This window comes from Sesamum indicum, linkage group LG5 (assembly GCF_026168435.1).
Source record: "Sesamum indicum cultivar Baizhima isolate 11 linkage group LG5, ASM2616843v1, whole genome shotgun sequence".
NCBI classification, from domain to species: domain Eukaryota; kingdom Viridiplantae; phylum Streptophyta; class Magnoliopsida; order Lamiales; family Pedaliaceae; genus Sesamum; species Sesamum indicum.
In genome coordinates, this window is record NC_142661.1 from 13,119,871 (window position 1) to 13,143,879 (window position 24,009).

General features: G+C 33.5%; 1 protein-coding gene across 1 annotated transcript; it reads right to left on the minus strand.

The window, feature by feature from the left end:
* Positions 1 to 15,968: 15,968 nt before the first annotated feature.
* On the minus strand, positions 15,969 to 20,248 carry LOC105162322 (putative serine/threonine-protein kinase PBL11). The gene is made up of 7 exons (XM_020694104.2): positions 19,943 to 20,248; positions 19,388 to 19,591; positions 19,217 to 19,285; positions 18,559 to 18,627; positions 18,412 to 18,474; positions 17,986 to 18,308; positions 15,969 to 16,430 (listed from the first exon to the last, which is right to left on the minus strand). The coding sequence occupies exons 1-7, from the start codon at positions 20,199 to 20,201 to the stop codon at positions 15,969 to 15,971; spliced, it is 1,449 nt and encodes a 482-aa protein (XP_020549763.2). The 5' UTR covers positions 20,202 to 20,248.
* Between the last annotated feature and the right edge of the window lie 3,761 nt (positions 20,249 to 24,009).

A 24,009-nucleotide genomic window follows, 5' to 3' on the forward strand; every position in this document is an offset into this window, starting at 1 on the left:
AATTAAGTTTTGTTACCGTGTGGATGAGAAATATGGTACATTATAATACATAGAAGATACTACTCAATAATAGAGGACATGTTGCCATGATTCATGCATATTTTATTTCTTATTTGACTCATTGAGATGGAAGTTTGATTATTGAATAGGTGGACCAAGTGAGAGAATGTTAGACATATGGTTCTGACATATTGTTTTGAAGTCAGAGCGGACATGAGATAAGCCATGACCAGGACTTATCACATGATCATTCTCTGTCCAAAGAACGTCTAATAAACCGTGGCCACAACTTATTAGATGTGTGGTCTCTGTCTTGCGCATTTTTGAGAAGCCGTGGCCACAACTTATCTCTGCATGACAGTTTTACTTATGTGATCTACTATCCAACTTATCCGACTTCCAGTAACCGCCAATTTTATATACATGATACATTTTTTATGGAAAAATGTACGAAAAAACATTGGATTTTTTTATGGAGTTTCGTATGGAAAACATGATATGGAACTTGAGTCCCCTGAAATCCTGCGATCGTGAAGAAGACACACCATCTGTTTGATTATACTAGATTTCAGAAAAATCCAACATCAATTTATCTGCAATCTTTCGGGTTTTGTTATAGATTTGTGTTTGAATCCATGGCTGGAGGTTAGTAATCCTAAAGAATTTTGCTTCCGCACTCTGCAATCTAACATGTATATAATGTAATTGCTACGTATATGTTAGATATAAATTTTGATATCAATCATGTAGAAATATATTGTTGTTTATATTTATTTATGTTTGACCATCTTGTTTCCTACGTTATATGTTTATGCTTACATAAAAGTGAAAATTCTGTAATTAAAGAAAAAAAAAACCCTCCAAATTATGAGACGGAAAGTATTATTCGACTTGTGTGTTATATGTCAGCTTTGTAAATGAGGGTTTGTGCACATTTGTACTTAATCACAAAATTATATGATGTATAACTCTAAATCCCATATATATATATATGAATGTCTAAACATGTAGCCAGTTGTCTTTAAAAATTATGATAAAAAAGGGGTACATTGTATTTTTACACCCATAATATTAAATTTAATTGTAGAAATATTTTCTATTATTTATAAAATTATAAATATACTATTTAATATTATAATTATAATACTATTATTGTATACAAACGAAAATTTTCTTGTCGTATCAACTTTTGAATGTTCAAATTTATCTTTTAGTTTATTTCTTTTTTTTTTAAAAAAAAATTAGTCATAAGTTGTTAGAAAAAATGGCCCAAAGACCCGAAGCCCACACACACACCAAGCCCACTACCTGGAGGCCCCCACCCGGTACCCGACCCGCTCCACTTATGCCGACCTGGTTTGACTACATATATATACTCTCCTTATCAAACCCTAATCACTCTCTCTCTCTCCTCAAGCGGTTTCCGCCGCTCTCTACCTCTTCTCTCTCTCAAACCGAAAGATGACCGTTGTGTCTCTCTATCCTCTCCGGTTCCGGCGGTTTCCAAGAGCCAACCCAATGGCTCTCAAAAAACCGCCTAACGAACTAGATCTCTGGAGGTTCTAGCCTATAAATACGGAGGTTCCACTCCCCCCCTCTCTCGGCCGATATATAGAAATCTGTTTTCATCTTACTCTTTGTGATAGTCTCTGTGAGAGGTTTTACTGCGTGGTGAGTGGTAGTGGTCGGTCTGTGTGATCGAGGTCTGTTGAGTGCCGTGAGTGGTGGTGCAACCGTGGTGTTCACTGTGTGTGTGTTGGGTGCGGTATTTTGTGACCGTGTCCCTTTTTTGAGATTGGATCTGGCTCTATCTCCTGAGCCACATTCAAACAGTACTGCTCTCTTGTTCGATTCGTTTGTTTTTACTGTAATACTCACTGCTGTAATATTTTTGTATTTGGCCTGTAATATTGAGGAGTTTCATACTCCATCATTTTGTAATAGTTGTTAGGCTATTTTAAAAGGAAATACCACTGGAGGGTTTTCTCCCTACAGTGGTATCAGAGCCTGCATCTCTGATCCGAGCTGATCCTGGTGGTGGTAATTTCATAAACCCCTCCTCCTTTCGGTTTATTGCTTACTCGTTATTCCGCTTATATTACTGTTATATCTTTCCTTATTCTGTATTACTCCTATTGCTAAGGTGAAACCCCCTAACATCCCTCTTGGCCGGACCCTTGAGGTCGTCGGGTATCTAGTAGGGACTTAGGCTGGTGAGCCTTGGTTCTTGATATATCTGTTCTTGTTTTGGTATATCTGTTATACTATTGTTCTTGATATATCTGTCCTTGTTTTGGTATATCTGTTATACTATTGTTCTTGGTATATCTGTTCTTGTTTTTGGTGTATTTGTTATACTGCTCTCTGTCCTTGGTATAGTGGTTACACTGTGTGTACTCTGGCATATTTTTTGTTTTACGGTCTTTTCGATTTTTTCAGTATACTTGATATTGCTCCAATTCTGGTACATGTGTTATACTATTTCTTTATCACCAATACTGTCCTGTGCTTAAAACACTGTTCTCGTTTTTCCCTAAAATCTTTTCGAAAGATTTCTGACGTTGCCTATAAAATCAAATTTCCTTTTCAAAACCTTGTTTAAAATGGCTGGCTATAATCTCTTACCTTTTGACGGCAAAACCGATTTTTCAATATGGCAACAGAAAATGAAAGGCATCCTTATCCAACAAAAGGTTTTCAAAGCCATTGAAGGTAACTACATTGAAAATGTTTCTGAAGAAAAGAAAAAGGAAAACGATGAGTTTGCTTATTCCTCTATAATTCTGAACTTGTCTGATACTGTTTTGCGTAAAGTCGGTAAATTAGAATCTTCAAAAGCTTTATGGGATAGGCTAGAAGAACTGTACACTGAAATTTCTTTACCTAACAAACTGTTTCTGTTAGAAAAAATTTTTAGATACAAACTTGATCTATCTAGGAATATTGATGAGAATCTAGATGACTTCACAAAATTAATCCAAGATATTAAACTTACTGGTGATAAATATATTGACGAATATTCACCTATCGTGTTACTGAATGCCATACCTGAATCTTACTCAGATGTTAAAGCTGCCATTAAGTATGGAAGAGATGATATTAATATAGTAACTGTGATTAGTGGACTGAAGAGTAAAGAGTTAGATCTTAAGGTTAATAAACCTAGTCAGAACCAACATGAGATAAATGCTGTTAGGGGTAGGACTAAGTTTAGGAATTTCAATCTTAGATATAACAGTAGGAGTAGAAGTAGAAATAATCATAGTAGGAGTAAGTCAAAATTAAGAGAAAACAGTCTTAAAAACGATAAAATAAAAGATAGACGGTGTTATAATTGTGGAATAAAAGGCCATTATATAAAAGACTGCAGAAAACCTAGACGTGAAAACAGAGATAGAAATTATGATGATAAAGATAAAATCAATAATGTGTCTATTGAATCAGACGGGGAAGTTTTTGCTGTATATGAAGTAAACTCTGTAAATTCTTTTGACATGAATGAATGGTTGATTGATTCTGACTGCACATTTCATATGAGTCCTTTTAAAGATATTTTTTCTAACTTGAGGTATGAACATGTTGGTTTTGTGTCCATGGCTAATGAGAAAAAATGCGAAATAAAAGGTCTTGGTGACATTTCGTTATGTTTTGAGGAAGGTTATAAAATGATTTTGAAAAATGTCAGGTATGTCCCTGACTTAAGTCATAACCTCATATCATGTGCTGCATTAGAAGAAGATGGATTAGAAGGTAGGTGGGGAAAAGGCATAATGAAAGTTATGAAAGGATCATTAGTCGTTTTTAAAGCTGAACGAAAACGGAATTTGTATATTTGCACTGCTACTTATGAAAATATTGCTGCATCTGCCTTTGAAAACAATAAAACCACTCTTTGGCATAAAAGGCTTGGACATATTAGCATGAAGGGACTTGATTTTTTAAGAAAAGATGGAATTTTGAATGATAGTCTTGGAAAATTAGATTTTTGTGATGAATGTATTATGGGTAAACATCATAGAGTCCATTTTCCTGCATCCCCATCCCCAAACCCATCTATGTCTACTTGTATCTTAGACTATGTTCATGCGGATGTGTGGGGTCCTTCTAATGTGCCCACCCATGGTGGTAATCGATATTTTTTGTCAATCATTGATAACTATTCTCGTAAAGTGTTTGTTTTTTTGATGAAACATAAATCTGAAGTTTTCGATAAGTTCGAAAAATGGAAAATCCTTGTTGAAAATCAAACCAGTAAAAAATTAAAATCCCTTAGGACTGATAATGGATTAGAATTTTTTAACCAACAGTTTTCTGAAATGTGTGATAAATTTGGCATAAAAAGGCATAAGACTAATCCTTATACTCCTCAACAAAATGGGGTAGCTGAACGCATGAATCGTACTTTACTTGAAAAAGTTAGATGCCTATTAATCAGTTCAGGTTTACCTAAATCTTTTTGGGGTGAAGTTGTCTTAACTGCTGCACATCTCATAAACTTGTCTCCTTCTGTGCCTTCATTTGGTAAAACTCCTGATTTTATGTGGAATGGAAAACTGCCTGATTTATCTAGTTTACGTGTGTTTGGATGTTCTGCTTTTGTCTATCAAAATAGTGATAAACTTGAACCTAGATCCCTTAAGTGTATTTTTATTGGTTATCCTGAAGGAGTAAAAGGCTACAGATTATGGGTTAGGAGTCAACCAGGTTTTAAAGTTTTAATCAGTAGAGATGTTACTTTTAATGAAAATAAAATGCCTTGTCTAGCTAAAACCAAACCCATAGAACTAGAAACCACTTTTAACAAGGTAGACCTAGAGGATAACCAAGAAGGGGAAGGATTAAGCAATAACCAAGAACAAAATGTAGAAAATCTTGAAAACATAGGAGACGCAAACCCTTCAACCAATCCCCTTGATAACTACCAACTTGCTAGGGATAGGGATAGAAGACAAACTAAGATACCTTCGAAGCTTAGGGATTTTCACACAAGCTTGAACACTGAACTAGGAGAACCATCTAGTGTTGAAGAAGCTTTAAAATCTGACAAATGGCTAAATGCTACGAAAGAAGAAATGAAATCATTAAAAGACAACAAAACATGGATCCTAGTTCCTAAACCCAAAAATGCTTCCGTTGTTGATTGTAAATGGCTGTTCAAAATAAAACAAGAAAACCCCATAAAATATAAAGCTAGACTAGTTGCTAAGGGCTTCACACAAAAAGAAGGCATAGACTATAATGAAATCTTTTCACCTGTTGTTAAATACACTACTGTCAGGATTATACTTGCTCTTACTGCCTATCATGATTGGGAATTAAAACAGATGGATGTTAAAACTGCATTCCTGCATGGTGACTTAGATGAGAATATCTATATGAATCAACCCTTTGGTTTTTCTGATACTTCTAAGCCTGATCACGTGTGTTTACTGAAAAAATCTTTATACGGCTTGAAACAGTCACCTTGTCAGTGGAATAAAAAGTTTGATGAATTTATGCTGTCTTTAAAATTCTCTAGGAGTAACTATGATCACTGCCTCTATTTCAAATATGTTGACACTACTCCGATTTTTTTGGTACTATATGTTGATGACATGTTAATTGCAAGTTCCAGCCTACAACTCATTCATTGTCTTCAAAATGATCTACGCAAAACCTTTGAAATGAAAGACCTTGGTAATGCAAAACAGATTCTTGGCATGAGCATTATTAGGTACATAAAAACTTCTTCTATTCTCTTGAACCAGAAAATGTATCTTTTGTCTGTCCTTAAAAAGTTTGTTATGGAAAATTCTAAACCCACTACTGTTCCCTTGGCTGCCCATTTTCAACTTAGTAAAAATCAATGCCCCCAATCTGAAAATGATATGCAAAAAATGAGTAAGATCCCCTACTCTAATGTGATTGACTCTATTATGTTCCTAATGGTGTGCACTAGACCTGATGTTGCTTATGCCATCAGTTGTTTGAGTAGATATATGTCAAATCCTGGTCCCCCACATTGGGAAGCATTAAAATGGCTACTTAGATATTTGCGTGGATCTGAAAATGTTGGTATTAAATTTTCTAAACATTCTGCTCATGCACATCTAATTGGTTATGTGGATTCAAATTATGCAAATGATAGGGACAGTCGTAAATCCACCACTTCCTACATGTTTACTTTTTGCAATTCATGCATTAGTTGGAAATCCCAACTTCAACATATTGTTGCTTTATCTACAACTGAAGCTGAGTACATTGCTACTACAGAGGCTTTTAAAGAAGCACTATGGCTTAGTGGGCTTCTAAATGAAATTGGTTTCTTAAAGGAAAAACCTGTGATCTTCTCTGATAGTCAATCTGCTATTCAGCTATGTAAAAACCCTGTCTTTCATGATAGAACGAAACACATAGACGTTAGGTATCATTTCATTCGTGACATTGTGGGGAAAAATGAGATAAGGTTAGAAAAAATCAGCTCAGACGAAAATCCCGCAGACATGGGCACAAAGTGCTTGCCTATAGAAAAATTTTGTAAGTGCTTAAAAATACTCTTATTAAATCCTGACTGACACCTCTGTGTTTGTTTAGTGTTGCTTATATTGCAGGTACAACCCTGGAGTATTTATTGACAATGATGAGAAAACCAGATCCAAAACCCCTGACCTATACCATTGGGTATTTGGTCCAAGGTGGGGTATGTTAGATAAAATGGCCCAAAGACCCGAAGCCCACACACACACCAAGCCCACTACCTGGAGGCCCCCACCCGGTACCCGACCCGCTCCACTTATGCCGACCCGATTTGACTACATATATATACTCTCCTTATCAAACCCTAATCACTCTCTCTCTCTCCTCAAGCGGTTTCCGCCGCTCTCTACCTCTTCTCTCTCTCAAACCGAAAGATGACCGTTGTGTCTCTCTAACCTCTCCGGTTCCGGCGGTTTCCAAGAGCCAACCCAATGGCTCTCAAGAAACCGCCTAACGAACTAGATCTCCGGAGGTTCTAGCCTATAAATACGGAGGTTCCACTCCCCCCCTCTCTCGGCCGATATATAGAAATCTGTTTTCATCTTACTCTTTGTGATAGTCTCTGTGAGAGGTTTTACTGCGTGGTGAGTGGTAGTGGTCGATCTGTGTGATCGGGGTCTATTGAGTGCCGTGAGTGGTGGTGCAACCGTGGTGTTCACTGTGTGTGTGTTGGGTGCGGTATTTTGTGACCGTGTCCCTTTTGAGATTGGATCTGGCTCTATCTCCTGAGCCACATTCAAACAGTACTGCTCTCTTGTTCGATTCGTTTGTTTTTACTGTAATACTCACTGCTGTAATATTTTTGTATTTGGCCTGTAATATTGAGGAGTTTCGTACTCCATCATTTTGTAATAGTTGTTAGGCTATTTTAAAAGGAAATACCACTGGAGGGTTTTCTCCCTACATAAGTAATTTTAATATTTTTTAAATTTAGGTCAGCCTATGAACTGGTCCAGTTGAGGCCTGGACAAAGCTTAGACTAGGCCCGCATCAGGCCTGATGTACTTGTTTAATTTTTTTAATGATATTGAGGTTTTTTTTATAAACAATTACTTAAATTTATAATTATTTTTTGAACTAAATAATTAATAAATTAAATCACACGAATATTTATATTGAAAAATAATAGTCAAGAATATACAATGAACTTAAAAATAATAATAAAAAAAAAAGACCCAACAATCCTGACGTAGGCCCGATCCACGGCTAGGTGGTCTTAGGTCATTGGATTAGACTGATCTCAAGTATTGATTCCTAAAACTGACCAGGACCAATTCAATCCCTAATTCATTTTTTTATTGATTGAATCTATTTCAGAATTGGGTTAACCCAACCTAATTTTCTGTATATTTTGACGTCAAAGCATTTGAAAAACCAATATATCGTTATATTATGGTACTAAAATGCAATTTCCCAAAACCCCACATATAGAATGTTTGGTGCCAGGCATGCTGTAAAAGGTAGAAGGCTCCGTCTTTTCTTTCTATTAGCATAGCCAGGGAAGATGTTTGACATCATTACCTTTTTATCAAATGAAAGGACTATCTATTAGTATAGGCTAATGGGCTTAACATACATAGTTAAGGTTTAGGTTTCATCATTCTATAGTAATAAGGTTGTAGGTTTTGGTTGAACTAAATTTATGGCTATATATACTTTGTTTCTCATTATTCTTTGTTGGTGTGCGTTATTAATGGTTGTGTGTTTACTGATGGATTTATTGATTTATGTAAACATATATTGATGCCCTTAAATCAATGAAATAATACCTTTTTTGTCTTGCAATTTACAGCATTTTCACTTATAGTTTCACTAACGTCGATATTCTTAATTTTGATCCCATTATTTATAAAAAAGATAGCACTTTTGGTCCCATGTTATATGTGCTTAATTAGCACGTGGTTGTCAGTGCATATACAATTTTGGTTCTAATTGCTACGGGCTTCTCATATCTAGTGGAAATGTGCTACGGGACCAAAAAGTATTACTTTTTGGGAGTTAGGGAGAAAAGTGAGAATCGCATAATAAATGAGACCAAAAGTGAAAAATTGTTAATATTATCCCCCCTCCACCCCCCTAACAAGCCCAAGTGGTCCAGATGGAGTGGCCCGGGGAACCTAAAAAACTTGTGTACAAATTCCTAATAAAAACCCCAGCAAGGCCACGCCGCTCAACTGGAGCCCAGATGTGGATATAAGAAGGTGATAGCGCCTTAGGGAGTCAATTGATTTAAAAGCTGTCGTCAAATCACTCGAAAAAATAAAAAAAATAATAAATATTATTGAGACATGGTCAGCACAAGAATAAGAAAAAAAATAGACAACATCCATAAAAAAATAGACAAAATACCAATTTATTTTCCTGTTATATTAAAAACGAGCAAATTACCCATTTATGAAAAATAATAGCATTTTACCCCTCTGTGTTTTAAAAAATAAAATAATTTACCTCCCTATCTAAAGAGGCAAACTGCTTCATTTTTGAAGTATATGGAATAAATTGCTACATTTTAAAAAAACACATAGGAATGAATTGCTATTATATTTTTCATAAGAGAGTTGTTTGTCTATTTTTCATGACACAAGTAGATAGATTGTAGTTTACCCTAATTTAAACGTTGGAATATTAAGATATTTTTTTTCAACTTTCAGTTCTTAAAATTTGCAAAAGTCCAAAAAAATTTTATTCGATCTATTGGATTCGAGCATTTTATTCTCGCACCATATGTAATTGCTACCTTTTTATAAGAAAAAAAGAATAAATCCCATGATTATAACTTATCCATTTACTATTTTTGTGAGTTTGATTCCTTATTAAAGTATTTAATGAGGTTGAGCATAGGTTTTAATCTTGATCCGGGTTGAATTCGGCGATCTCGAGAAACGATCTCAACGTAGATAGCTAACTCTTCCAAGATCAGATTTTGGGTTCCCTGAAAATAAGACAAGAAAATGAGCTCGTCGGGCACGTCCCCGATAATGACCCTCCGACGCTCAAGTTTGGTTGATCGAGAGAAAAGTGTGCAATCACAATGTTCGATCTCAATAAATGCAGAACAGTTACCTTTAATTACGGCGTTTCGGGTCTATATATAGGGCTCAGCAGGGCAGAGTTCGCCAGCCACGTGGCCCCATCCTACTGGCCGGCGTCCACGATCGGACAGCTACAATTGTCCGGGTCTTCAAAGGCAGATGGATCTGGATCGGGTCCGTGCGACCCGACTGATGGAAGAGGCGTGGATCCTTGCTTAAATGACTATAATGCCTTTAATGAAGGGCCTTTTTGACATTTTCCTAGCATCCCCTCTTAATCACACATCAAATCTGTTTAATAATTCCCATGTGATTATATTTTAATTTTTGTCAATTGTAGGTTAGCAGTAAAGATCTTACAAATTCTTTGTCGGTGGATTTGTAGAGTGTCGAATCAAACCAATCACATTGTAAGTATTACTATATAATTAATCACTTTTTATGAATATATACAAATAAATGTACTCCACTTGTTATATGATTAAAGTTTGACGGCATAAAATTTTAGTTAGAATTTCCTAAAATAGGAAAGAATCAATAACTAGAAAAATGAGAAATTGTGAGGAGGGGTTTGGGAGGATTAATACAGACACGGCCGACGGGTTGTCCGAATCGAGGAGGAGGATACAGAGGTTTAAATGCGATGGTGACACAGCAAAGTGACGTGTCCGGTGCTGGTTCCTCGGGAATCCACGTGGCCGTCGACGTCTGGGTCCCAGATTGTAGACGTGGCAGACAGGCCACGTGGAGGCTGACATCTTTGCTCCGCCCGTCCAACTGCCTTTGGGGAACAGGAAAGTGGAAGCATCCAATTGACGACCCTGTCTGTCGGCTGGACTTGGCTACTGTTTCTCCAATTCTCTATCAACTTAGATTTTAAAATAGGGATAATTACACTCGTTATTTTTTTATTTAGTGTAATTATATATAAAAAATTTATAATTTAAAAAAATTTAATATTCTTGATGTTTGTTTTCTATTTAGCAAATAAGACCATCAATCAGTTAAAATTCACCGAATTTGTTGATATTAGCAAAAAATTTTGAATGAAAATTGATATTTACCCTCGATTGACTGATTACTAATTTGTTTCAGGTCAAATAATTTTTTTCGAACTAAACTACCCTTATAACGCCAAAGATATACCTCCCCATATTAATTAACATGTGAAGACGTATGAATGTAATCTGGTCACAAAAATATTTATTTGATCTACAAAAAATCAGTAATAAATTAATCGGAGGTAAATATATATTTTTTTATTTTTTTTATTAATATCAGTAAATTGGTGAATTTTGATTAACATAGCGACTTATTTGTTAGGCGGAAGCAAAGTTTAGAGGTACTAGATGTAATTTTTCAAACCATAAAGGGTCTATATGTAATTACACTAAATCTTAAAGGAGGGGAGTGCGTTATCCCTTTAAAATAAACTTAATTATTTCATCAATTTGGTTGATTTTTAAATTCAATCTACTGAGGGGCGCAACGGACCTTTTGAATCTCATAAAACTATAATTTATCCTTAATTTTTTTGAAAAAAATATACATACATCTATAAAAAAAGTATAAATTACAAATCAGAAAGTGTAAATATAAATATTCTTTTAAATCATTGGTATAATAAGATTAATTACATTGATAATTTAGATTAAGAAATACATTCAAAAATAAATAAATTACTATAAAAGTAGACATATTCACATTCACAGCAGTAAAACTCATAATATTTTCATCGTAAAGCCTCAAATATCGAGCATATATCGTAATATATGTGAAATATAACACTATTTTATAAATAAAAAAATAAGAATAATTACATCTGCACCCCTCGCTTATTATTTACATGAACCACCATTGTTTTTTTTGTTCGAAGAATTGCAGGTACACCTCTAGAAATTTCAACATCATTATACAAACTATCTCTATCTTTGTGGCCGCTACGGATGATTTTTGTAATTGCGCAAAAAATGAGAGTAATTTGTATAAATAGATCATAAATCAGGGATGGTAAATGCGATTATCCCTTAAAAAAAATAATAATGAAGAACATTGGGTATCCACACTTGACATCTTCCATACTAAAAATAAAAATTGATTAAACTTTGTATTATTAATCAATACAGCTTAAAAATCATACTAAATCAATACTATCTACTATGGTTAGATAAAATCGATGCAAACATTTAAATTTTGACTATTGCTAATCAATATTTGGTATGCATACATATGATCAAAATATTTACCACGGTTTTTAACTATAGCTAATATTTTTGCATCGCTTGCAAAAATAATGGTTAACAGTCGTTGCAAAACTATTATTAATTAGGTGAATAGCAATTAATCTCTTTATGATACTGAAAATGGGTGCATTACCTTTCTTTATGATACTGAAAATGGGTACTTTATCCCCCTATACTTTTTAAAATGAAGCAATTTACCTTCTTATACAGGGAGGTAAATTGCTTCATTTTAAAAATATAGAAAGGTAAATTATTGTATTTTAAAAAAATATAGGGAGGTAAATCACTATTTATTTTTTCATAAGGGGGTAATTTGCTGATTTGCAATATCACAAGATGATTGCTTGCATTTTTTTCATTATTAATTAGTATCTGTCACGACTTTTTATTTATAACTATAATTATTAATCATAGTAAAAAATTATATTTTTCTAGTGTCGATTGAAAAGAATATTTTAAATATGTATATATACATATATCTCACCTCATTATATTGGATTTTGTCATTTTAATCTACTAGCTACTAAATTTTAACCAAGAAAGAAAGATTTGATGTGGAATTAGTAACTTAATTTAACGGGAAAACAACATTTTAAATAATAAAATTAATTATATTGAATGAAACTATATTAAATAAACTTTCGAAAATATTATGAGATTGAGGAAAACAGAATCCCAAAAAAATAAGAAAAATAAAAAATAAAAGAGTGGTAAGATATAACTAATATTACCTAATTTATATTTTTTATTGATTCTGGGTATGGGTCCGAGTCTAATATTTTTTTTATACATCTAAATTAATTTTTTTTTTATTAGAATTGGGCTTGAGTAGGGTCTTGCACTACCCATCGACAGGTTTAAATAAGATATAACTATATCTACATCTTTTGATCTATGGTTTATTTACATAAAATACTCATAATTTTTCAAAAGAATTGCACATATATTCATAAAAAACGTCGACATCATTTACACTAATCGTTCTTAATTTTTTAAAAAAATATGCATACACCACAAGAAATGTCACTATAATTACACAAATTAACGCTGTTTTTTTGCTGTCAGGAGCGATTTCTGTAATTATATAAAAAATAGAGATGATTTGTGTAAATAAATTATAAATTAAGAAATATAAATATAATTATCCTTCAAAATAAAAATAAAAGAATACATACTTTTGTTTTTATTAATAAAGAATATATATTTAAATGAGAGGAATTTATATATAGTAGTAATTATGAGTAGAACTGTAGCACAGACCATTGAATGATTGTTATTATTATGTTTCATGTGGACCATATGATGCAACTCAGCAATCATTATTCTTCAGCTTGTCTTCGAATTCATTACTTTCTTTATTACTACAATCTGATAAACGGCGTCGTCAGTTGCTAGAGTATCGTGTTAATGGATGTTTGTGGCGATGCCCATACGCTATAATAATTTTTTTTTTTGGTAGAATAAAAATAATTTTCTTTTTTCTTTGGGCGCATCCAACGTGGAAAAAAGTATTGATTTAAAAGGAAAATATTTTATTTGTCGTCTCCTAACATAGACAGTAAATCAGTTTTAGTATCCCGTATTCCAACCTCATCAATTTTGGTACTCGATGTTTCTTAAATTTATCAAAATTGATATCTTCTATTAGTTAAGCATCACTTATGGATGGGAGCGGTTTTGGAGGAAAAAACACGCACAAGGCAAGAATAAAAAGTCAAATTTATATACACAAAAGAGGCTAAAGAAAATTGAATTGAAAAGGAAAATAACCAAATTAGAGAGAAATGGGCAGAAATCAAGTTCCATCTTTCTCAAATTCGAGTATCAGTTCGTTTAGTGACATTGTTTGTGTGGAAAACATATTTTGTGAGTGTGAAATCTGTTGTGGGAAATATGAGGGATGTGTGGGAGTTGTGTATTATGAAGTGGAGACAAGAGTTAGACTCTTTATCTTTAATACAGTTATTGCCACGCTCTGCTGGTAATGGAAAATGATAATTTGTCTCTTAAAATACGACTTATAATCTCAAAGTAGCAGCACTGTAAAATTTGAAAAATGACGAACCAAACAATATTTTGGAACTCTCTTAAGTGAATAGGAGAACCTATTTATAGAAGTTGGGAAAGTATCATCCAATGGACAAGTCCAATCAAAAAAGATGCTTTTGAAAGGTTATAACATTTCATCTGAATGGACGTATCATTTTACCCAAAGGACATACCATTTCATTCAAATAGACGCATCATTTCATCCAAAGAGTTTCATCTAATGGACACATTATTTTAATCAAAGAATGCACCTATTCGATTGATCAGACAGGTTGGATGATGATAGGGTGTCATCAATTATCATCCATGTGTCATGAGCTTATTATGCGTCGCATATCGTAACCAATCACTTGTTATAATTTAATCTGATCGAAATAAATTTATTAATTTGTTATTCACCATTTTTCAATAATCCCCCACATGAATGAAAATTAATGCATATGAACATACAGACATTTAAGAGAGTTTTAAACAGAAAGTCATTGCATCGGCAGAGGTAGCTTGTGACTTTAAACCTTTTTATAGAGAAATACCATAGAATTTACTTGGCTAATTACTAAATGTGATATATTAAATTGTTCTGACGTTGTTGTAAATCAAGACAATAGTATCCCTAAAATAAATCCCCTAATATCTTTGGTTCTCATAGTTGAGTCCATTTTGGCCCTGGATATCATTTTGAATTCATAAGTATTTTACATTTGAAGCGACCCGTTTTCGCACTTATATAGACTGTTTCCTATACTTTACTTAATTTAGTATAGGAATCATTAAAAGGCTATAGCTTACCCTGTACCCTTTTGCTAACAGCACTAAACGTAATAGGATTAAGAAGGATAAAACTCCAAGTGCTTTTCACAATCTTTATAACTTTGTTGTCCCATTGGTCCAAGATTTTGGGATTTTCAGTCAACACGGTTAGGTTACCTCTATAAAGATTTAATTGTCGGGTTTTATTCCATTCCCCTCGACAAACAGTGTACTCGATATCTATAAAGGTTTTTAATTAATGAATCAACTAGATTACCTATTCTCACCATCTCTCTAAGCAGATGATAGCGTATAAGAATGTGTTTAGAATGGTGACAAGATCTCGGTTCCTTCGCCTGACTTATTGCCCCAATATTATCACAAAAGATAACCACCGATTTAGCAATACTAGGTACCACACCTAACTCTCGGATGTAGTTTTTCATTCAAACCCTATCTTTAGTTGCTTTTAAAGCTGCTGTGTATTCAACTTCAGTTGTGAAATCCATTGTGGTAGCCTGCTTGGAACTTTTTCAAATAATCACACCACGATTCAGTTTGAATACAAAATTCGATTGAGACTTAACAACATCATCATACAACTAAAAGCTAGCGTAACTATAGCCTTCCTGTATCAACTCTCTAACACCGTAAATCAAAAATATATTCTTAATCTTTTTTAGGTACTTAGTCAATATTGATCACTTATTCAATTTTAGGATGCATGCATAGTGTAGTTTGATAGTACTCATGATATACAAAGAAAATCAGGAGAAATTCAACTGACTTGATTAAGTAAGGGAAGGCCCTAAGTATATGGTTCAAATTTCATATATGGGCTTTGCGATTTATCAATTTTCAAATTTAATTATCATGCAAATGATTTGTCAAAATTCTTGTAAAATCAATTTCCAAAAAAATGGCCAAACTATACATAATTTTCAAGATATAAATTGTACATAAAATGTTCCATTGAATATATGAGGCTCCCAAGATTATTTCTAAGGTCCATTGCTATTCCCCCACTTCATCAACCAAAAATTCTAATTGAATATTAAAATCGGCTCTATTCATATCTGAACCAATTATATATATAGTAAATGTAATGTATTTATCATGTGATTAGTGTACAATTCAAGAAGAGTGACAAATCATATGAGAAATGTACAGATCAAACTTGATGTGTGATTGGTTGAGTCTAATTGAATCTGATTTGGGCAATGATTTTTCCTGCATAAAAGTTTAACTTGACTATGTAGATGTAATCATAGTTACTCATTTTTTGGCTCTATTTTCATAAGCAGTGACTCATAGATCCTTACATAGTTGTCATGTCCGAACATAAATTAAGGCTTCTTAACACACCCGATCACACGACCTAAACAACTACCGGATGATCGATGCTAAAACCCTCGTCCAAGCTAATACTTGTTTCTAAACACCTCAAACTTGCACTTTCAAACGACATGCTATCAATATCTACATGAAACCTCTCAAGTCCAATGCCATCTATGCTTACGCTGCTATAAGAGTAATGATGATGGGTAGATGATAGCTGATTAATCCTATGACTCGTTGCCTTATCAGCTGTGCTGATCATAAGCGTTGGAGAATCTTCATCAAGAGACTGTGGTGGTAACAAGTGATCATCTACCGATTTTAGAGCTGCCTCGAGTTCTTGCCACACTTGAGTCATTGTAGGCCTTTCCTTGGGCACTTTGACTACACATCTTAGAGCAAGTTGCCCCATCTTTAGCATCATTTGCATGTTGCATCCTTGTATCAGAAGATCAGTGTCCAAGATATCTTCAATGCTGCCCTTCTCAATGCTAGGCCTTGCCTGCAACAAATTAATTATCATGTACTATTGTATAAAATGGGTAAATCACATTTTATCACATGAATTATACCTGTTTTTACATTTTGACATCTAACTTTTTTGTTCTTGTGTCAACTTACCATCTCAACTCTGCAAAATTTGTACTTTATCATATATGTACGACCTTTTTTTTGCTGATTGTTTTTACCGAAAAAACATTACATTTTGTGCATGTGCATTGCATCTGATGTTTTTTTGACAAAAAACATGGTGAAAAAACAGTTACAAATGGCAAAATGCAAAATTTCACAAAGTTGAGATGATAAATTAACAAACAAAAATATAAATGTCAAAATATAAAAATAATTATAATTTGAATGACAAAATATAACTAATTAGTATAAAATTCTATTAATATATGTCCCGGAGATAAATAATTATTCTTATGCACTAGAGGAAGTCCCTTTATCACTAGTTGGGGCAAATTCTTATTTCAAGGGAGTTTCAATAACTGGTGGACAACAGCATATAAACCCTACATACAATATATATATTCAAGGAGAGTATTACTCATAATTCACCAAAGTTATGTGGTTTTTTTTTTTTTTTTTTTTTTTTGAAAAATTCTATTGTCGTCAATATAATTTAAAATTTTTATATGCACAGTGTCAAAACAACAAATACAGTTACTAATTAAATACTAATGTATAATGTAGGCCCCATGCATTAATGTAATTATCATGTTTGGTGTTTTTACAATAAGTACATATAAGAAATTTCCTTCTTTTCACCACAATGTTGGGGACTTTTATGCTACAATTGGATAAAAGGCTTTGAATTTTAAAGAAATGATTTGGAGAAACGATCTCAAATAATTTAATATCAAGATAGTTTAAAATTTATCAATATTTCATAAAATATAATTTTTAAAAAAAGTGTTAATGAATTTAAAATCTTTTTAATATAGAAATATCCTAATAAATATAAAGAATTTGTTTGAATATTTCTAAATTCAAAGAATTTAAAATCATTAACTCTAATTTTGAACTACGTTATGCTAAATATTGATGAATTTTTAATTCTTCTAACATAGAATCATCTTAATTCCTTTCTCCAATTGTGACATGTAAAATCCTTTTAACAACGCATATTCCAATAGTTCTTAGCAATATATTTATAGAGTCATGCAGTGATCGAGTGGACACAAACAAGAGTCTTTAGGTCAGGTGTTGCATGGAATTTTCCTCTACACTTATATAGCATAATGCAAAAGTAGGAAATAGCAGTTTTCGTCCTATAATTTGGGGTCTTTCCACTTTTCATCCTATGTACTTAACGGTCACGTGGCCTTTTCCGTTAAACATCTAACGGAAAGGCGTTAGGGGACCAAATTAAAGTACTACTTTTTAAAGTTACGGGACAAAAAATGATAATTTCATAACCAAAAGGATCAAAAGTGGAAAGACCATAAGTTACAAGACGAAAAATAGTATTTCCCCTGCAAAAATAATATGAGCCTCGACGAAAATTTTTTCACTTGGATGTCATGATAATAGTCTTCACAACTCCCACTTACCCAATCAATGATGTGAGAACTAGCATTACTCCTGCTTGACTCAACTGCAGGTCTAGCAGCAACAAGCTGCAGAAGTATCACCCCAAAGCTATAAACATCAGTAAACGGAGTCAAATGAAAGCTTGAGCAATAGGCTGGATCAAGGTACCCTGGCGTCCCTTTGACTTGACTACTAACATGAGATTGATCCCCGACGGGACCTGACCTAACGAGTCCGAAGTCTGACACCTTCGCCTCGTATCCCTCTCCTATCAAAATGTTGCTCGGTTTTATGTCACGATGGATTATGCTCGGGCTAATCCCTTCGTGCAAATGAGCTACTCCTGGCATCATAAACGACGTAATTTTACAAAAATTATTCTATGTTGATCATTACATTGAAAATGTTGATATTATCGATTATCAAAAAGTAGACGAGAAAAATACCTTTAGCTGCCCCAATGGCTATTTTTACTCTTTCCCTCCATGTTAAGCTCCTTCCTCCCCTTCCTGACAAGGAGATTGTGAGAATAATATGTCGGATTTTTCATTGTTAGAAATTAAGGTTTGCTGAAGTTAGTTAAACTTAATTACCCATGATGTAGTCGAGTAGTGAACCGTTAGTCACATACTCGTAGACCAAGATTTTTGCTGCTTTTGGGCCTGCAGAAAGCATTTCAGACAGGATATAGAATCTCCTCAGTTACATGTTATGTAAACTTCATTTATTCAATAGTTAATTATATAAATGGGAAAACGCCAACACCAGGGCAATTTTAGTTTTATTGGAATTCAATTTCACAATTAAGCCCAATTTAAAAATATTGACATATTAAAAACAAAATCTACCAGGATTGCAAATTTGACTAGAATTCAGTGTTCATATGAGGTGTACTGCCAAATTCTGGTGGAATTTGCAATTTTCACCCATTTTTATTCTGAATCTATCAATTTAACTACAAAACTAAACTCTAGTAAGGCTAAAATTGCCACTCCCCTTAGTTATGGGACCGAAATTGCAATTTTCCATTATATATACCCCTGGTGTATGATTTAGCTATATTATTGAAAAAAAATCCATTTTAAATTACAGATTCCTCTTGCCCATTTGGTCTTAAGGGCAATATGCAATGAAAAACTGCTATAGGGACTACAGTATAATTATTCAAAATATATAGAAGGATCTTTCTGTAATATGCCTAAATTTGCATGATTATTCCTGCAATAATTCAACAAATTCCTCTTCACATACCGGTTTCCTCGCAGAAGCCCACCAGCCCTACAAGGTTGTCATGCTTCACTTTTGATAGCAACTTCACCTCTGCTCATTCATCAAGAATGGATCAGTCACTTAACCATGCACACTCCATGTGCAGTACAAATAACAACACAGTAAAAATGTCAGGGCTAAAATTCCATGTACCATTTCTGAATTCTTCTGTGCTTGTATATGATACTGCATGGGGCTTCTTGATCGCTAGCGTTCCCTCCGCCTCAAACGTACCACGATAGACGTTACCAAACGCTCCACACCCGACCAAGCAAGATTGGCTGAAATTATCCGTAGCCTTCTGTAGTTCTTCCAGACGAAAGTGCCTTAAATTCATTTTGGCTGCATCGAGTTTTCCTGCTTGAAACCAAAGAGCAGAATGAGCTAAAGTTGAGTACTGAATTGTCATTCGTAGGATTGTGTAAGATTTTTTACCGAAATCACAGGTACACCCCCTATGAAAGTGTTGGTTTATACCGTATTTGGTAAGATTTTACTATAGAAATATACTTGTAATTACAATTACAATATCAAGATGTATGCTCGTTTTTATATTTAGACCGGACCTCAACGGGTGTCGATGTATTCAGTCTTTTTGGGTGAAATACATTTTGGGAGAATGAAAAGAGAGGAAATTTTCATACTATTTTAACTGCATTTAAACGTTGAAAAGCATTAATTTCATTATATTCTAAGGGATTGACTGACCTTTCTGCCTCCTCCATAGCCTGAAATTGGCAAAAAGCTTCCTTCTGAAACAGAAACACAGCCATCCTGCAACAAATAGTATTATGATGGCAATGACAACACCACCTAACATAGGACTACTCGAACTGGAAAAAGATCTATGATGTTGCCAATTTGGAGGTGCTGAAGTTGGTGAAAGCGCTTGTCTGCTCGACATTTCCTTTTGATTCTTCGATGTCAACGATGTTGTTTCATGGGCACTTATGTTTCGTTTTTGCATGAAACTGCATGGTAGATCTTCCCCTTGAAAGTAATAAGCTAAACATGAAACTGGATATTGGCTGGATATTGTGAGAAATAAGGAGGAAGAGGTGAGGTTATACAGGCAAAATTACACTTTTAGTCCCACAGAATAAAGAATTCAACACTTTTAGATCTTCTTTACAGATTTTCCAAAATGGTCCTCAAATTGAAAAAACTCTACACATTAAGTCCTCTATTTTAACATATTTTTAAAATAATTTTAAAATTGAGAAAACTCGACACATCTAATCCTCTACTTTACAGTTTTATGGGACTAAATGAATTCAACTTTCCCAAACCATTTTAAAAATCCCATAAAACATAGGACTAAATGTATCGAGTTTTCACAATTTTACGACCATTCTAAATATCTTATAAAATAGGGGACTAAAAGTGTTGAACCCCCAATTACAGGACTAAAAGTGTAATCTTACGAATTATGGATACGTAGAAAATTGTGTTAATTTACATAAAACTGATGTTTTAGCCGGCCATCCCCATTTTTATTGTTTGATGATGGTGATCTATAAGTGTGACTTGGTCCATTTTCTTTATGTAGGCGGCACACGAGGCCAAGAAGACATGTCAAACGTAGATTATACACTTAAAATAGTTTCTAATCATTCGTAAATATATAAATCTCTACTCGAATCTTGAAATGGGCTCATGCACATGCCATAACGATATTGCAACACAAAGACAACAAAGTACTCCCTCGTGTGCTGCAATATTAAAACTTAATAGTTGTTAGCAGCTATACAATTTAATCATTTAGATGTAGATATCAAATAATAGTCCGAACACTATAGTTTAGTATTGACTTCACCTCAAGATTCGTTATTACCACGCTAGAGGACAAGAAATTGAACAGAAGAAAAGATTTAAGGTGATCTCTAATCAACTTTGGATAAATTATATTTACCGTCGTGTATATTAGGAGTAACTTTTTTTAAAGATTTTAGTTATAAGGCTGGCAATTAAATATAAAAAAAGTGCAAACAACCGTCTGTGATATTATAAATAAGCAAATTACCCCCACTGCAAGAAATATAATTATAACCACGACTAATTATCTTGGTAAAAAAATAAAATATCATGGCAAATAGTAATTGCCTATGACTTTGCTACAGCTTATTAGTCGTAGTAGTAAAGAGCATGGCTAAAACATCCACCATAGCTCTTGGTCATGGCCAATTGGGACCGCCCGATTGGCCATGGCTTATAGATACTAAAAGAACACAAATGCCATGCAAAATTAGCCATGGCCAATGCTCTTTTTTATTGTTTTTAAATTATTGAAAATGAGATGAAGCAAATATGCTTCAGAAAGTAATTATATTTTAATGCCACTAGTCCCAGAACAAATAAATGTCCATAACAAAAGAGTAGAAAGGACTCTGCAAGTAAAAGTTTCTAACAAACAAACAAAAATAATATATGAACACCATTTTATTATTAAACTGCTGAAGACTGGATTCACTATAGTAATAACCAAGTCATGACAAACACAAAAATTGTTCCTTCTTATCTATATTGTTCTTGTCTTTGTGTTTGTGTAAAGGTTGATATCAATTTGAACTTCAACTTGATCTGCCATCACTAGTTTGATCTGCAAAATCAAGAACTGGCATAAAAATGTGAGGTGAAAAAATCAGCTATGAAAAAGACTAAGCAACAATAAGCTTTCCGGATATAAAACATTACTATTATCCACTAACGGTAAAAAATGAAATTGTAATTGTGCTAAACTTCTCTCGACAGAAACAACTTTTAAGAAACTTAACGAAATCAAGAGCTCCAATATTATACCAAACTAATATTAAAGACTTTAAATAACATGAATGGATCGTATTTGCTCTCTGTTTTCACAAAGATTTGTTGTGAAACAGTTAATATCTTGAAACTAATTTATCCAAGCAAATAAGTCGACTAGTCATAATCGAGTAAATAAAAAACTGTTTCTTAAACTTAGATCCTGATTGAGACCTAATAATACCAGGCAAGAGGACTATCATGAAAGTGAATAATACTCATAAGAACTGCAGTCATCCATGGGGACACCGTTCATATAATCAGTGAATCAGAGTATTTGACCACTAAATCGAAGGCATTGAAGTTTTTAGTTCAAAACTACATATTTAACGCCAATAAAGGACAATAAATTAGAGTCTGTTGGTACCTAAGACGGTAGTGGAATTGCGGCACGAGCAAGAATAGCTGTTCCAACATGGAAAAACATTAGAGTGAATCGGGTCAAAAATTGTTAACTGCTCCTTACATGTCGAAAAACTGCAACTATTTACAAAACTTAAGGTGACAATTCTGTCCAAAATCATATGAGCACATTTAAAAGAAAACAAAATCATTTTTAAAGATTTCATCCCTCTATCTCATCTTGAGGAGAAGGCAATAGTTGTCAATTGTCATCTGATAAATTTAAGCTACATGTTAGCACTAGAACAAAACACAATCACAAGATAAAGCGTCATCCAAGTAACACCTGCCCACGAACAAGTTTTTCAGCCAGCAATAAAGATCAGTTTGAAGGAGTTCCATAAAGCCTAAATCTGTAACACTTGTACAGGAAATGGCAATCAATGAAGTATATATCATCTCAGTAGCATTGTCAGCTGACAGAACTGCTAAAGCACACCGTAGAAGCATCACAAGCCCCAGCAAAGAAGAGTGATACTGTTGACGTCATGATACTTAAATTGCAGTATCCACCATATTAAGAATAATCGAATAGGTTATTCTTAATATTTTGACTAGAAAAATAGTAAAATAGAGCATTTGTATTAATTGAAGGATTAATAAAATGGATTATTGAGAGTCACCAAGTAGCAAACTTTGTATCCAGCAACTTTTTATATTCTTTCTTGCCACCTTCCATTCTGATGATGCTTGCTTACCAGGTTATGAAATAATTAAGCATTCTGAATCATAATTGATAAATAATAACATGTAAACATGGAAATTTCAACATCTGCCCCTTGTTAACAAGTATAATCTGTTATAAACCTGAATTTAGAACACATGTTAGGAACCAAAAATTCGAAAATATACTATCAAACTGAAATTTCCAAACCTATCTAATGTCGAATGGTTGAAATGGAGGTTTAATTGGTCAAGATGGGCCAGTAGTTGGTTGAAATGGAGCTACAGGAAATCCGCCAAGTCTGGAATATGAGACGACATCTTCCACAAATTCTTAGGTCATCTCTGCCCGTGTTTGAGTTTTTCTTTTTGTCATTTCTTCCATCAGCACCTTCGTTTGCCTCTTTTCTTCCCTCATTTTTTATGTGTATGAAGTGACACAAAATTGTATAAAAATTCTGCTTAAAATGTGAGGTATCTAAAATTAATTAAAGAACAAAATTAATAATAAATATGAAAATGAGGGGAAACTAGCTAGAGTATGAAAACTGCATTTTCACTTTCCACAGCTGAATTAACTTGGGCAGATATTATGTTGCGTCCACTGTGACTGTGGTCCAAAATTTCCTTAACTTTTTGGAACTTAATTGATCACCTAATTCTAATCTTCTACTTTTTTTTAATTTACTGAATATTTTATTAAAAAGGAGGTTGGACCAAACTCAATATATATTTAAATTACAAAACTGTTTGGTAGTACTATAGGAGGGAAAAATTGAATCACCTCAAAACAATACCTGACGATATTAGTATATATATAGCACGTTTCTTCGTATTTTAACACATTTATTATTATTGTTATACAAATCAAGTTGGATCAAATTAAATTAATTATATCAAATAATAGT